This window comes from Aegilops tauschii, chromosome 5, assembly GCF_002575655.3.
Source record: "Aegilops tauschii subsp. strangulata cultivar AL8/78 chromosome 5, Aet v6.0, whole genome shotgun sequence".
NCBI lineage: Eukaryota > Viridiplantae > Streptophyta > Magnoliopsida > Poales > Poaceae > Aegilops > Aegilops tauschii.
The window spans coordinates 439263993-439279621 of NC_053039.3; the positions used below are offsets into that span (position 1 = coordinate 439263993).

General features: G+C 49.4%; 1 protein-coding gene across 4 annotated transcripts; it reads left to right on the forward strand.

Moving 5' to 3' along the window:
* The first annotated feature begins 13181 nt into the window (after positions 1-13181).
* Positions 13182-14845, forward strand: LOC120965246 (uncharacterized). Of its 4 annotated transcripts, none has more exons than XM_040390731.3 (4): positions 13182-13734; positions 13838-13962; positions 14026-14111; positions 14305-14845. In XM_040390731.3, exons 1-4 carry the CDS (start codon positions 13715-13717, stop codon positions 14647-14649), a joined length of 576 nt encoding a protein of 191 aa, XP_040246665.1. In that variant the 5' UTR covers positions 13182-13714; the 3' UTR covers positions 14650-14845. The 4 variants fall into 4 exon arrangements, with proteins under 4 accessions (XP_040246665.1, XP_040246666.1, XP_040246667.1 ...); XM_040390732.3 differs by having other exon boundaries at positions 13838-13932; XM_040390733.3 differs by having other exon boundaries at positions 13871-13962.
* Positions 14846-15629: the final 784 nt, after the last annotated feature.

Here is a 15629-nt window from a genome sequence, read left to right on the forward strand (position 1 = left end):
TTCCTATCAATACAATTTTAGCATGGATAATAAACGATTATCATGAACAAGGAAATATAATAATAACCAATTTATTATTGCCTCTAGGGCATATTTCCAACAGGGCTCACCATCAGAAGCACGAAGGTGAACATTGAGCTCCATAGGAGTCTCAGTAGTGCGCTCATCACTAAGAGCCGCACGAGTAAGAAGATCCTGAATATACTTTTCTTGAGAAATAAAAAAGCCACCAGAGGTGGAGGACACCTCAATCCCAAGAAAGTAACGAAGAGGGCCAAGATCAGACATAAGGAACTGCTCATTAAGACGGGCCTTGACAAAGGCAATGTACTCAGAATCATCGCCGGTGATGATCATGTCATCAACATATAGAAGAAGAAGTGTGCGACCATGAGCTGAAAGGTGGACAAACAACGCTGGATCATGATCACTGGGCGGAAAACCAGCAGCAGTGACCACTGAGGCAAAACGCTCAAACCAAGCGCGAGGGGCTTGCTTAAGGCCATAGAGAGAGCAACGAAGACGGCAAACCATGCCATCGGGAACCGAATACCCAGGTGGTGGCTCATATAAACCTCCTCATGCAACTCACCATTAAGAAAGGCATTTTTTACATCAAGCTGTGACACAGACCAATGGCGAACAGAGGCCACGGCGAGAAGTGTACGGACAGTGGTCATATGGGCCACAGGAGCAAAAGTCTCATCATAATCACGAACATGCTCCTGCTGAAAGCCACGAGCCACAAGACGAGCTTTATAACGCTCAAGAGAACCATCAGAACGAGTCTTAATCTTGTAGACCCACTTACAAGTGATGGGACGAATACGGGGAGGAAGAGAAACCAGATCCCATGTGTCGTTGCGCTCAAGTGCGGCAATCTCCTCCGCCATCGCAAACTGCCATTCAAGATGAACAACGGCATCACGATAAGAGGTAGGCTCGAGTACAACTGAAAGGCCATATTGGCTAGGAGAATAGCGGTCAGGAGGAGGGCAAGGTCGAGCCCGAAGACCATAAGTCGGCTGGGACGAGGAAGACGGCGCATCAGAAGTAGATGGCACGTCAGTAGATTCATCCATAACATGTCGATGGCGGGTATAATGGAAAGGAAAAGTGGGATGAGAAGGAACCACCGGAGGTGATGGAGATGGAGAAGACATCGGTGACAAAGGTGGAGTGTCATGCAATAAGGGAGGGGAAGAAACGATAGGAGAAGACGGTATCAGGTCTGCAATAGTGGGACGAGAAGGAGGACTAGGAATATGAGGCATAGGGGGAGGTGTATCAGGAAACATGAGAAAAGAGATATCCTCCACTGAAAAGGTCGAAGAGGATGGTCGTGAGTAGAATGGACGAGACTCATCAAAAGTCACATCCCTAGAAATATGCATCCGTCGACCGATAGGATCCCAACACCGATAACCCTTATGCTCATCACTATAGCCAAGAAAAACACACTCAACAGACTGAGTGGTTAGTTTGGTGCATTCTCGGGGGCAAGGAGAATATAACAAACACAACCAAACAACCGAAGAGCAGAATAATCAGAAGGATAATCAAAAAGACGCTCTAAAGGAATACCTCCTTGTAGAGAAGATGAGGGTTGAATGTTTATGAGATATGTGGCAGTGGAGATAGCCTCATCCCAGAAATGGGGCGGAAGAGAGGCAGCAATCATCATCGCACGAGCTGTATCAAGAAGGTGACAATGCTTGCGCTCAGCCATGCCATTTTGAGCATGAGCACCGGGACAAGAGAACTGAGCAAGAGTACCTTGCTCAGCAAGAAAACCACGCAACATTTTGGAGATATACTTGCCAACAGAATCAGCACGAAACACACGAATAGGTGTAATGAACTGAATGTGGACCATGGCGGCAAAACACTTATAAATAAAGAGAACCTCGCTTCGAGAAGACATGAAGTAAAGCCAAGTTTAGTGAGAGAAATCATCTATAAAAATAATATAGTATCGATGGCCCCCTTTTGAAGCGAAGGGAGCCGGTCCCCACATCAGAATGAACTAAATCAAAAGGGCGTTGAGACACCGACTCACTAGTAGGATAAGGTAACTGAACCTGTTTACCAACCCTACAACCCTGACACTGTAAAGAGACATCTCCTGAGACATGCCCTAGAAGACCACGACGAACTAAAGACGATAGCCGAGAGCCACAAAGGTGACCAAGTCGATGATGCCACTGCTGGAAGGAGATGGTAGCTGAAGCCGCGAAGGCAGATGTACTGGCGAGTGTGGTGGCAGCGGAAGGAACATGAAGCCAATCTAACTCCCAAAGCCCCTGGGAGTCAAGGCGGCGAGGGCCAGCCCCAACCACAGCCTTCGTGTGACGATCCTGGAGAGTGCAAGAATCAACGTCAAGAATGACGCAACAACCAGAATCAGTAAGCTGACTTGCCAAAAATAAGTTCATGGTAAGGCGAGGAACATGAGAAACATCCGGAACATGAAATGAAGAAGTGGAAAGGATGCCTCGACTAGCAACAGGAAGAGGAGTACCATCAGCAGTAAGAACATTAATAGGGAAATCAAGAGATCTAAGAGAGGACAATACAGAGGAATCGGAAGACATCTGAAATGAATCTCCAGAATCCAGAACCCATGGGGATGTACCTAACTGTGTAGATTGTGGTCGCTCAACACCAGAAGCACCAGTCACAGAGCCTGCAGTACCTATCGAATAACCTGAAGCAGCAAGTAGACGCTTAAGCTTCATAATATCTTGCTCAGTCAAGGAGACAGTAAACGTTGTCGAGGAAGAAGCACGGGTCCCAATAGAGGAATTGTGCTCCCTATTAGGCATATCACGCTTCTTCTTGAAGCAATCAGACTCAGGGTGACCATACCTGTTGCAGTAGCCGCAATGAGTAGGAGGACGAGAGCGGCCCTCACGAGTGCGGCCCTCACTAACAGAAGGAGTGGGTAGTAGCGGCAGAGCACTGGAGCGAGAGGATACTGGTGGAGTAGCAGCTTGAGAAGCAAGCATAGAGGGAACCTGAAGCAGACCGGCACCACGGAAGCGAGTCTCCTCAGCACGAAGCTCAGAGAGCACCTCAGAAATAGGAACACGGCCACGAGCAAACAACTGAGCACGTCAAGGCTCAAACTCACCACAGAGTCATGATAAGAACTCATAGACGCGCTGAAACTCCAAGTCTGACCTCACAGTCTGGCAACATGGGCAAGTGCCACAAACGGCAGTGCGAAGAGAGTCAAGCTGGCGCCAGATAGCAGAACTCTGAGTGTAGAACTCATCAATAGTGGAGTCTCCCTGCTGAAGAGCATGCTCCTGACGGACCACAGACAAGTAGAGAGCATCACCAGATGGCTGATAACGCTGGAGAAAATGAGTCCACATCTCAAAGACAGTACTGAGGCACATAAACTCGGAAGCAAACTGAGGGAGAACACTGGAAGTGAGGACAACCGCAGCACGAGCATCATCATCACACCACTGAGTGTAAGCAGCCAGATCATCGCGATAAACGGAAAGAGCATCCGAATAATCCAAGACCTGTTGGTCATAAGCAGCAGCTGCATCATCAACAGCAACCCTAGCTGCGGCCCTATCAGCATCAAAAGCATCAACAACAAGAGCTAGTGGCGTCGGCGGTGGAGTAGGAGCCACAGGAGGGACTGGGCGCGGAGGACAAGGGACCTCACCGGCGAGAACGCCCCAGAGACGAAGGACACGCTTGTGAATGCGCATGAAGGCAACAAACTCAGCATAGTTAGCCCCATCAAATATCACTGGGCAGCGAGGGATGGCCACATAGCCTGATGACGATGAAGATATGCTGCTCCTTTTCTATCACTCTCTTTATCTTTCTTTTATCTCTTTTTTAATGCAAAGGCCACCCGAAGAGCCCAGTCAACTGAATGAACCCCTGATGCAGACGGACAGAGAACCAACAAACAGCAGCAGAGGAGCACGGGAACCACCGGACCAACCAGCCAGAGAGCAGGCAAAGAGGTCACGGCCTGGAGAAGGCAGCCGGAGTGACATGCAGCTCGATCCGGGATGGCGGCTGAAACAGAAGAAGTGCAGCGGCCGGGGCGTCCCGATCTGGAGCGAGTGCAGCAGCGGACGTCCCATTCAGGAGCCGGCGGCGGATGAGACCCATCGAGTGACCCCGCATCCCCGCGTCAGGAGTCGCAGCTCAGCGGTGGGCGTCCCGCGTCAGGAGCCGGAGGCGGAGGTGCCCCCGCGACCCCGCGTTGCAGCACGGGCGGCCCAGAAGGACTCGATCCAGAGGAGTCAACCAGGTGAGCGGCGCGGCACGATGCAGAGAAGTTGACCAGGCAGATGACTCGAACCAGAGGAGTGGATTTGCAGCGGCACGAGCGGCTCCTCAGCGTAACGGGACGAGGAGCAGCCGGACCGGCAAAGCGGCGGATGGATTGGAAAGCGGCATGCAGCAGCCGGAGTAGAGAGGGAGACCACGGCGGCGGGTCAAGCACCAGTTGCGCGTTCTAAAAAAAACCTAGGCTCTAATACCATGATATGAATATGCAACTTGTATTATTAGAAGGCCAAAGCCAGCATATATACACATACATTAGGATGCCAAAAGGCTACAAGAGGATGCCAAGAGACTAGAATACAAAAGGCCAAAAGACATCACTAATATAACTCTAACAAAAACAACTAGAAATAATAGTAGGAGTACTAGTTAGTATTATCTACAAGCTAAGGTGTGGGATATGATTGCTGACTTGGAAGTTGGATCCCTCAATACTCCCAAGCAAAGGGCCCCAATACAAGTACTCATTGTTAATGGGAACCAATCTAACCTACTCTAATCTAATACAACTAAGGATGGTCAACTGATTACTAACTAAAATGGAGCAGTATGTGTCTCCTAGTCAGGAATTAATAAATAGGGATTGGCTACCAACCCAACTCTGCGCCTGTATATCCATCATAGCTTTCAGTTCTATCATTGTCTTCCTCCCATACCAGCATTCAATAACAGCTTTTGTCCCCTGTACCTCCGGTCCATGGCTCATTATGCCCAAATCAGCTCAGCCACTGTCTGATTTGCATTATGATCGTGATGTAAACTTTGTTGCTTGCAATGACCCGAGCTGTGCATCGGCAGTATGTACATCTAAGTAAGGAACATCTATTGCATTTCTTTAACAAAACATGCCCTTCTCAGTTGATAGTCTAAAAGGTTGTTTTCATCCATCGTCGCTTTTTGCACCTAGGAGCCTGTTAGCAAATTGCAAATGACATTTTCAAGAGTTTAGCTGCACTTATCTTGGTATGATGCTTGCCAAAACTAAAAGGAGAGGTTACTTTTAGCAATGGGTATTATATTTATAAGCACAATTGGAGCATATCTTTGTGGTTGATTGCCTTTGCATTGTTAAGATTACTGGAGGAACTAACCCTGCTGATAATGCTAATATGCTTGGTAAGGCATTAGACTTTGTTTAAACTCCACATCTAGCATCATCACTACATACCTTCATTTTTCTTTGGATGACAAATGTGGGCAGCGGCACTTGAAAGAGCACCAACTTGACGTGTCAAAACACGTAGATGACTGATACGAACATCTAAATAAAAGAAATATTGAGACAAATACACATTGTTGTAAGTCAGGCGTGCACATAAGGTTCAAGGCATCAAGTGTGTTACACTTAATTCCTAGATGCCACGTGCTCTAGGATTTACATCCAGTCTCATCTAATAATGGACAACGAATTATAATGCACTATAGCTCTTCGTCGTTGCCAATACATGTCGTTTGATTGACACGACCTCCAAGGCAACACTTTGATTATCAATTTATGCTTCCGCAACAAATTATCAATTTCTGGATTGGATGATGAAATTTAGTATTGAGTATGTGCATAGGGTTAAGTTAGTCTTGAAGTATGCAAGGGTTAAGTATTTGAGTTGATCAACACGTGTAACCCAGATATATTTTATAGAAGTACCCGCCAAAATAGATTAGAAGAAACTGGCCGGCTAGACACGTGATCGTGAAGTGGATTGTTCGGAAGCCCGTGGCAAGCGTGGCTAGGACCGGCTGTGGCGTGATGATCGAGATGTGTCTGGTGGCCTTGAGGGGCTTGTCATTGATTTGTGTTATGTGAGGAGCGCGTGTAGTCATGTCTGTAAAGTAGCTGATGTTTGATGGGCCTCGTTAACAAATATTGTCTTGAACGTCTATTCTGTATTGTTCTAATCGTGTAAATTTTAGTATAGGAGTGAGATGGTCAGTGATGTTTGGTATGGATCAACTCGACCGAGTGTGGCGATGTTTTTTATGCACGATTGCAAATAACTTGATCCATTAATATATGAACTCACTGCTTGACTTAAACATTGTACAACAGGACGACTAGGTTGGTATATCCACAATTAAGCGATATTATTCATCATGTTTTTTTAGTTGCTAGCTAGCGAGGTTAAAGGGGTTGCTACTAACTATCACTTCAGTTCCGGACTATAAGACATTTTGAATTTTCAATATAGACTATATACAAACTGAAATGAGTGAAGAAACACAGAAAAATGCATCTATATTCGGTCCACAAAAAGTTAGAACATCTCATAATTCAGAACGGGACGTAGTAGCGACGAACACACACGCGCTAGTCAAGAAGCGTCACACGATCATATTCATATCGACATGACCAGCACGGTGTGAGTGCATCACCTTGGCCGACTCACACTCGCCATCACCATGCACGCTTTGCCTTTTCTTTTCTAGAAGCAGATGGGCAACATCAACAACAACAAAATCGGGTCCCACTGGCAATTTTTAAAAGCCATTAATTAAACCAACGGCCAGATTAGATCACCTGTACTGCTCATCCTCATCGTTACTGGTAGGTAAACGTTTCCGCCCGGCGGACCGGCTGAAACTTCAGCCGGTCGCGCGCGGGCCACTCGATCAATGCAGATCATATGGCACACAACAGTCGCATCGTCCTCCACACATACCTTATCTTCCCAGTCCTTCTTTATCCTCCCGCGCATGCATGCTGTAGACACCGCCGGCGACAGCGACAGCGACGACGAGCGGATGCGCCGGAAGCCCATTCAACGCCGTCCTAAACGCCTCACCCTTCTTCCCCTGTTCTCAATTTTTGCTTTTGCACCGGTGCTTCAAGTGCGCGTGCGCCTATCTGTAGGAGCTCTTCTCCATGGCCGGCGTTCCTCTTTTCCCCCAGCAGCCTCGGCGGAGTCCACAGGTACCGGCGACAGCAACCAGCCGCTCTTCAAACCATTGGTGGCGGCGGCCACAGATGCTTCAACGGGTGGCCATGGTATGGCAGCACCCATGTTGCATGCGTCAACTACGACTAGCATCTGTCGAGGGCATCGATGCTGCAACCGGCGTGTCACTTTGCTGGAACCAGTCGCCGGAAAAGCTACAACCTCACTGATATTTTGCTGGAGCCAACACCGATGCTGCAACCGGCGTGTCACTTTGCTGTAACCGGTCGCCGGAAAAGCTAGACCCGCACTGACATTTTGCTGGAACCAAATGACCGTCGACTCGTTTTGCTGGCACCGTCATTATTTTTTGCTGGAACTGGTCACCGAGGAAGCTACAACCTCACTAACATTTTGCTGGAACCAAACTATCGTGACTCGTTTTTGCTGGCACCGTCATTTTGTTTTGCTGGAACCTGTGACAATTTTTGTTACAACCCAGCGACGGTGATGTTTGATTTTGCTGGGACGAGGCCTTTTTGCTTGATACAACCCGGCGAACTACTGGACGGCTTCATCGGGGATGCGACCGTCAACGAGTGCTCCGGCGAACGCTGCTACAAGCTGGATGGGCCACTGCTGTTCGCCGGAGTTGCGACCTTCGCCGGCAGGAGCTGCATGCGGCGAACCGGCGAGAGCCTGGGCGAACAGGGGGCGCTGCAACCGGGGGCAGGCCATGCTGGGAGCAAGCGGCAGGGACACTGGTGAGCAGCGTCGACGATGGCGGGCAAGCGCGAGCGGAGGCGCTGCCTTCTTTTCTTTTTCCCTGTACTTTTTTCTATCTGCGTCGCGAGGTTGAAGAACGCTTGGGTCAGATCCAACCGGTATTTAGAGACTGATCAGGCGGCTAGGATTAGACCGGCGGAATTATTGGGCCGGCGCAGCATCGCCCTTACTGGTAGTATAAGGTACCGTAACAACTCCGGTGGTTTCAGCAGTATACCATTAGGCTAACTCAATTTTCACCGGATTTGCAAAATCAGGAAACCGGGTGAACCGGCTGAGAGGAGGGTGTCGTGGTTCAAGATAAAACTAGCCGGTGGGTGGGACCGGTGAATACGCCCATGTCACGTGGAGCCCACTGACTTACCAAGCCACCTGGTCGGCCGGGGTTGATCCAATGGCGTATTTGATTGTGTGTGACGTGTGTCAACTCCGTCGGTGGTAAACTTGGCCGACCTGCCGTGCCTCATCTGGAGATTAATTAATTACCTACCCAAGATTCCTAAGCGGTCGCTACCACCAGGAGTCGAGAAGCAGCAACAGTTTTTCACTGTGGGACAAGTAATTTACATGGGGAAAAAGGGCAGGGAATCATGGAAGAGAAAACGTTCCCTATATGTGAATCGATCACAGATGTGGACAGACTCTTCCATGTACGTACTGTTGGAATAACGCATGCAGTGACCGTCGCTCCGGTGGTTCATACGTATCAGTTAGAACTGAACTTCCTAGGAGGTGTTGATGTCTGAAAGTTGCGGTAGATCGGATCATTTATGTGAACTTCTGCGAGCTACAACACCTTCTAAATTATTCCCTCCAAACAGCCAGGAGTTTCTCTCTGTGAAGCCGCGTCGATCGATCGATTCGGCAGACCAGCATGCAATTTTTAGCCTCGTGTCAATCGACAGCCGCTTGTACCATATGGATAGGAGGATAACCTGACCGACAGGTTTCAGCTGCAACATGCAGACAGAGTTTCTGCGTTCGATCGAGAGGCTGGATTCAGTGGCAAATGCGTTATGTACTCATCACAGAGCTGGCAGCTGGTGTGCGTGAGTGGATGAGTGAATGATTGGGAGTCAACAACCAAATCGATCACGGTTTACATAGCTACTCCCTCCGTTTCAAATTACTTGTCTCAAAAGTGGATAAAAATGGATGTATCTATAACTAAAATACATCTAGATACATCCATTTCTATGACAAATAATTCCGAACGGAGGGAGTAGACCCCAGAAGTAGCCCCGGGTCGGGGTGGTGGGACGGCCGGCCAGGAACACGGACCATGGCTTTGTATATCTTCATACCATTTCCGCTCCACCGAAAATTCCTTCTGCCACTTCCATGCTCCAGCTTTGTAATTTCCACCGCATACCCGGAGTTTATCCACCATGTCTTACGTTAGGGGTTAGGGAATACGATCAAAATCCAAATCCTCTGGCAATCCTTTTTAGCTGCTATTTGAATACATGTTCAAATGCAAAAGAGCTCGACTTCAAGTATGGTCCCCTACGTCTTTTATTCTAAACCTCCACAAGCCTTCGAACGCTCGCAAACTAAATTGTACGCCTTCAACTTATTAGTAGGAGCATGCAGTTCATTTGCATGGTTGTTGTTGCTATATTGTGATGACAAAGACGATGGCCACACGCACATTGCTACTATTTACTACTACTACTACTTATCGTGACAGCATCGGGAAGGTGCAATCTCAATCAAAGGGTGCACTAATCTTTTAACAGACACCGATCAACCTGAACAAATACGAGCAAAAATTAAGAAACAACAGTCAAGAGTATGCAACAACCACAACAACAGTCAAGAGTATGCAACAACCACAACAAACAAACACCAGATAACAACAGTCAAGATGATGAAGTGATGCTCAACTGCTTGAAGCATTGTTGGCACCTGCCTACCTATCCAAGAGGGAATCCTTGTGTCACCATCCTCACACTTGCACACAGGTAGGTTGGGCGCTGAATTCCTCCATTAATCCTTGCAACAACCAAAATGCAGTTCACAAGTACGTGCATAACTAATGCACTCATGCATCTTTGGGAACTATAGACAAACTAAGAAAAGAAAATCAGGGTACCTTTTTTTTTATGAAAATGTTATCATTGCAGTGTTTCATTGATTTAGAGAACGTTTGGTACAGCCTTATCTATTACAACGTCAGGTATAAAGAATGTAGTCCCGAGCACACCAAGTACCTTCCCTGGTTGAGTCGTTAATCCAGTTCTCTAGGTCTATGAATTATCGATGAGATCTTCGTCTTGTCGGCAGATGTCCAGCCTCAAAGCACGCCCTCCTAATGCAAGCCAGTACTTGGCTAGCTAGTTTTAGATATTCACTCTCATTTTTGTTGTGATGAGAGACGTGTAAACTTGTAGTCATGGGTGGACCTAACACGCCCTCCTGCCCAGACAGTTATCCAGACTTGCCAACCGCATGGGGTTTCTTCTCGTGTGACATTTTACGGTAATTGACACGAAAAATTGTCATCTTAAGCACTTTGAATAGTGGTTTGTGGAGGCTAGTTTCTAAGGCCACGACCATTAACTGTTAGATAGTTAGTTGTTATTTAATTCGCCAACCGTTGAATTTTATACACAGAAAAAAAACTCATCTTCCAGTCCCATTTTCATGTTGTTTGGTAATATTAGTGTTTAAGGTGAGCGCACGCCACGTGGGGCTCTTGTTGAGGCCGAAGAAGAGTATTGGTAGAGGCAGTGAAGGTTAGGGATTAGGGTAATGGTATCAACCGGAGTCGGAGGGTAGAGTGGTGGTGCGCACTCGCACGCACAAACAGAGTGAGTAGGGAGTAGGTTCCAAAAATATCCAAGCCTCTATATTCGGCAAGGTTTTCGCTTTAATATTCGTACACTTGGATGAAAATGACCCATGGTGAATTGTGGTTGTGGCACATGCTATTTTTTTGGTACACGGCTGTGTACAAATGCCTTGTGTATTCAAAAAGTTGATTCAAATTTTTTGAACGGGTGTGGCGATCACTTTGGTTCGCTTAGTGTTTTTGTCCTGCATGTGGGGCAGGCTGATGTGGTCGGTCTTCTTACGTGCTTCTTTTGCGTCGATCGTTTTCGTTGCGTCTTGTTGTCGCTGTCACGTTGGAATTTGTGCCCTGACACGTCTTTCTGCTTGGCTCGAGTCTTCTCCCCTTCTCTCACGAAGACTCCAGCGATCGGCCGCCGCTTGCCGCTCTGCCATCGGCCGCCGCTTGCCGCTCTGCCACCGCCCCAGCGGTCCATCAGATCACTATATAAGCAGGCCCCGGTTTCGCCCATGCACATGAGGCCGCAGCTGCGTCGGCGCGGCTCCGCCGAGCCGATACCATGAGGCGCACCGGGGGAGCTGCCTCCGCCTAGCCGCCCAGAGCGTCCTCCCCTCCAGCCGCTCCGATCCCCTTGCCATCCCCCAGCTCCAGCCCAACCCCGAGAGCGCTGGCGTCAATCGGCCCCGCCGACATGGCCATATTCACGCCGCTGCTCCCTTGCATCATGTGCGCCATCGACCTCTCCTCGGAAATCTACAACATCGATGGCGGGGGCGCACCGCCGCTGCCTAAGGTCGACCCTGCGTGCGCCACCCACACCCCGCGTACAACGGCCGAGGCCTCCGCCGGCCACGGCAGTCCGAGCGCCCCGGCCTGGCTCGCCATGTGCCGTCTCCCCCTACGACCTGAGGGTGTGGTGCGGACGCGGTTGGGATGGCCCCAATGTTCTTCGTCAACGTCCACGGCTCCACGAGACCAACCAGGAGAAGCAGGCATCCATGGAGGGATTGAGCCGAGAGCGCTGCCTTTGTCGCTCTCTGGCTCTCCTGCCAATCTCCGCTATCCGGTGCCGCTGTCTGACCCTCGGCAGGCTCTCTTTCCCTCCTCCGTTCTGTACAAAAAAAAGGATAATCCTTTGCCTCTCCGTTCTCTTTTGCACAATTCAGTTAACTCCTATGATGTTAAGAAAGTGAGGAACATATTATGGGGTATTGCTGGTTGGTCGATTGTTTTAATCAGATGCTGGTTTGCAAGTCTGCCATATGTATACGAGTATGAGTACGAGACTATGAGCAATGGATGTTAGTGAATTTCAAGGCTATGAGATACTAGAAATTGAGGAGCTAATTGTAACTGCACCATCCCTTTGAAATCAGAATCACATCTTGACGTGATGCATACCATAACTGATGATAAAAAAAAGTCGTTGCAGCAGCTGCTGGGTTTGTGGATTTTTTTTTCTGAGCGGATTGAGGATCTTAGGCCAACTCCACCGCACGACTCCAAATTATCCGGTCCCGTACGTTTGGGGTAAAAGGGACAAAACCAACGACCCAACACGCAACCCCATCTTGCCTTTTTTGTCCGTTTAGTATCCGCTTCGACACAGCAAATTTGAGATGGATTTGAGTCAAAGCGGACCGCCGTGGACAGCCCGTCCGCGTCCTCGCGCCCGCATGGCAGCCACCTGCCCGTGCTTTTGTCCCCTTCCCTCTCTCTCTCCTCTGCTGCTGGAGGCCTGAGCCGCGTCGCCGGAGCCGCCTGCCCCTGCTTCTCTCGTCTCGCCGGAGCAAGCGGGCACGGCGGCCGGAGAGGCGGGCGGGGCGTGGACGGCGGCGAGGCGGGGCGTGGCGCGGCCGCCGGCGTGGCGGACGCGAGCGGGGGCGGCCGAGGCGCGAGCGGGGGCGGCCGGGGCGTGCAGCGGCGGGGCGAGGCAGGCGCGGCCGGCGGCGTGACGGACGCGAGCGGGGCGAGGCAGGCGCGAGCGCGGCGTGCAGCGGCGGGGCGAGGCAGGCGCGGCCGGCGGCGTGGCGGACGCGCGCGGGGGCGAGGCAGGCGCGAGCGCGGCGTGCAGCGGCGGGGCGAGGCAGGCGCGGCCGGCGGCGTGGCGGACGTGAGCGGGGGCGGGCGGGGCGGGGCGCGGGCTGAGCTCGCTCGCGGCGGCCGGGGCGCGGATGGGGCTGGGCGCGGGCGCGCGGGCGGAGCGCGCTCGCGCGGCCGGGGAGCGGCGAAGGGCTCGGGCGCGGCCGAGCTCGCTCGGCGGCCGCGGCGCGGGGCGGAGGCGCGGGCGCGCAGGCGGCGGAGCTTGCGGCCGCGGCCGAGCTCGCTCGCGGCGGCCGGGGCGCGGGGCGGAGGGCGCGGGCGGCGGAGCTTGCGGCGGGCGGGGCTCGGGCACGGCGCGGCGGGCGGGTTGGCTGCTGCTGCCGTCGGCGAGGCGGCGCATGCTCTGGGGCGGCAGGCGTGTGGCGGGGGTCGGGACGTGACGTGCGTAGTGCAGACGGACAAGATGGGGTCATCTGCTGTGTTGGGCGCGTCCAACAACAGCCGGACACGGATGCCCGTTTTGCCACCCATCGCTACCCCAAACGGACGAAATTTGGATAAAGCGGACGTCCGGTTGAGATCGTGCGGTGGAGTTGGCCTTATTATAGATTCAGCACTTGGAAGCTGAAGTAACACTACAGAAGTTCTCTACTCTTTTACTCTTTCTAATGCCTTTTCATCTGGAGCAGTTTAATTTATTCAGTACACGACTTGTCATCTTCTCCCTATGTAAATCTTCAGCCTGGCCATTCTATTTTGAAATGAGTTACAGTATCATGGACTTGCATATTTAACCCCATCGGTAACATGTTGGGTTTATGGGATTTTGCTTGCCTTCTGCGAGCAAACTTCAGGTGAAAAGCAGGCACAAAATGCATCAGATCAAGTGTTGATGGAGATTGTACTAAAGAGGTAATCTGTTTGAACTTCAAATATACATATTGCTGTGGTCTTGATTGTCATGGGCCATATGTTAATTTTCCCCAGTTTTCTGTTTTGATTTCTCTTGCTCAAGGCTCGAGAGCCAAACATGTGACGTTGTTTGCAGATATCGTTTGCATGATCAACTTTCACTGGATAAGGGCATGCTTATAGACGATCTAGATTCAGGTTGTCAAGCAGGAGCACTCAAAGTGCTAAGTAAGTTACTGAAACAATACCATGTGTTTGACACTTTCTCTAATAAGCACCCTTCTTTTCCAGGTGAAGTTGATGAAGAAATGGAAAGAGAAGACTCATCCATACAGGAAAAATTGGATATGGAGAATAAAGGACTTCAGCAAAAGGAGGTACTATTTTCCTTTCATTATGATTGTAATTGTTCATATACGAATTTAAAACTTATCTGGCTCGACCTGGACACTTTGTTCACATGTACTGAATAATCTTCCATTCTGCCATCCATAGTAAACTCATGTTCAAAGATAACCACACTTTTGCCCATCATAACCTAAATCAGATATCCATCTCCTCAATGTGTAGGGTGGTTCATGCCCAGCTTCTGCTCGAGGTGCAGCAATAGATGCAGCTGCATCAACAGCGGCAATTTGTGGTGATTCATTCGCAGTTCATCTTCTAGACCAAGCCCCGGACGTCACTCACCTTACTTATAGTCTATACAAGGCCTTCCGTGCGGTCACCACTGCTGAGCGTCTCCATATAGCAAATTTATATGGCCAAGCACCTTTGGTGTGGTCGCCACGGCTGAGCCCTTATATGTTGCAGATCTTATATGGCCAAGTTTGGTTCTGGTTTGAGAGAAAAGAAGTGCTCTTAATTAAGGTAATGGTGTCTTCCAAGAAGGGAACAGGCAAGTGCATAAGCTAGGTAGAGACACGTTAATAACAGTAGGAATCAAAAAGATCCATTGGAATATAATCCACAAGCTGGTGCCCTGGTGAAGAAATTAGTGTAAGTTAAGGAGATACAGTAGATGTTGACCATTAAGGGCTTAATGCCAACTGTAGTACATCAGATTTGGCAGTGGATCAACACTGATTTGCTTCTTGGTGTTTGTTTTTCACTGTTGGCTGTTCACAAACGCAAGATCGTACTTCATACAGAAGCTCTTCTATAATATGTAGGCTTAGCTGATTCTCTGATTCAGATGAAGCGTTTTTAGAATATGCAGGCTTAGCTGATTCAGAGCGAAATGAGATGTCAGGTGCGCCTTATAATAAGCCTGCTTTAATCCTGCGAACCTTTTATCCGTTTCTTGGACCTCCATGCTAAACCTGCTACTGACGTACCATTGTGAACGTTTTCTCAGTTTCTTGGATGTTCATGCTAAGCCTGCTACTGACGTAGCATTGTAATCAGTGACCTGCTAAACCTGCTACTGATGTAGAATTTTAATCAGTGATCTAAAGTGTGATCCTTAATCCATCTGGTTATTCCTGATACAATGGTAAAACCTATTAGCTCACATTTCATATTTTGTAGCTTTATATTTTTACATAGAAACGTACACTATAAAAACCTCTACAAGCTTGAATATGAGAAACAGGTCGGTGTGGGCGAAGCAAAATTGTTGTAAGCCCCAGATTGCACACATACCATTTTTGTCTTAAATCCAAATTAGTCAAAGAAGAAAATAAAATGGCAACCCAGCATTACTGTCATGCAACACATTCCGTCATATGACTCATCAACGGGGCGCGCCGCCGCGTGGGCATGGCTAGTTTTCACTAGGGAGTAGATTTCAAAAGTACCTAGCTACAATATGAATAATTCCGCCAGATGGATCATATATACTTTTCGGTTAGAGAAAAGTTATTTCCACCTGACAACGATTGTATTGTACCTCA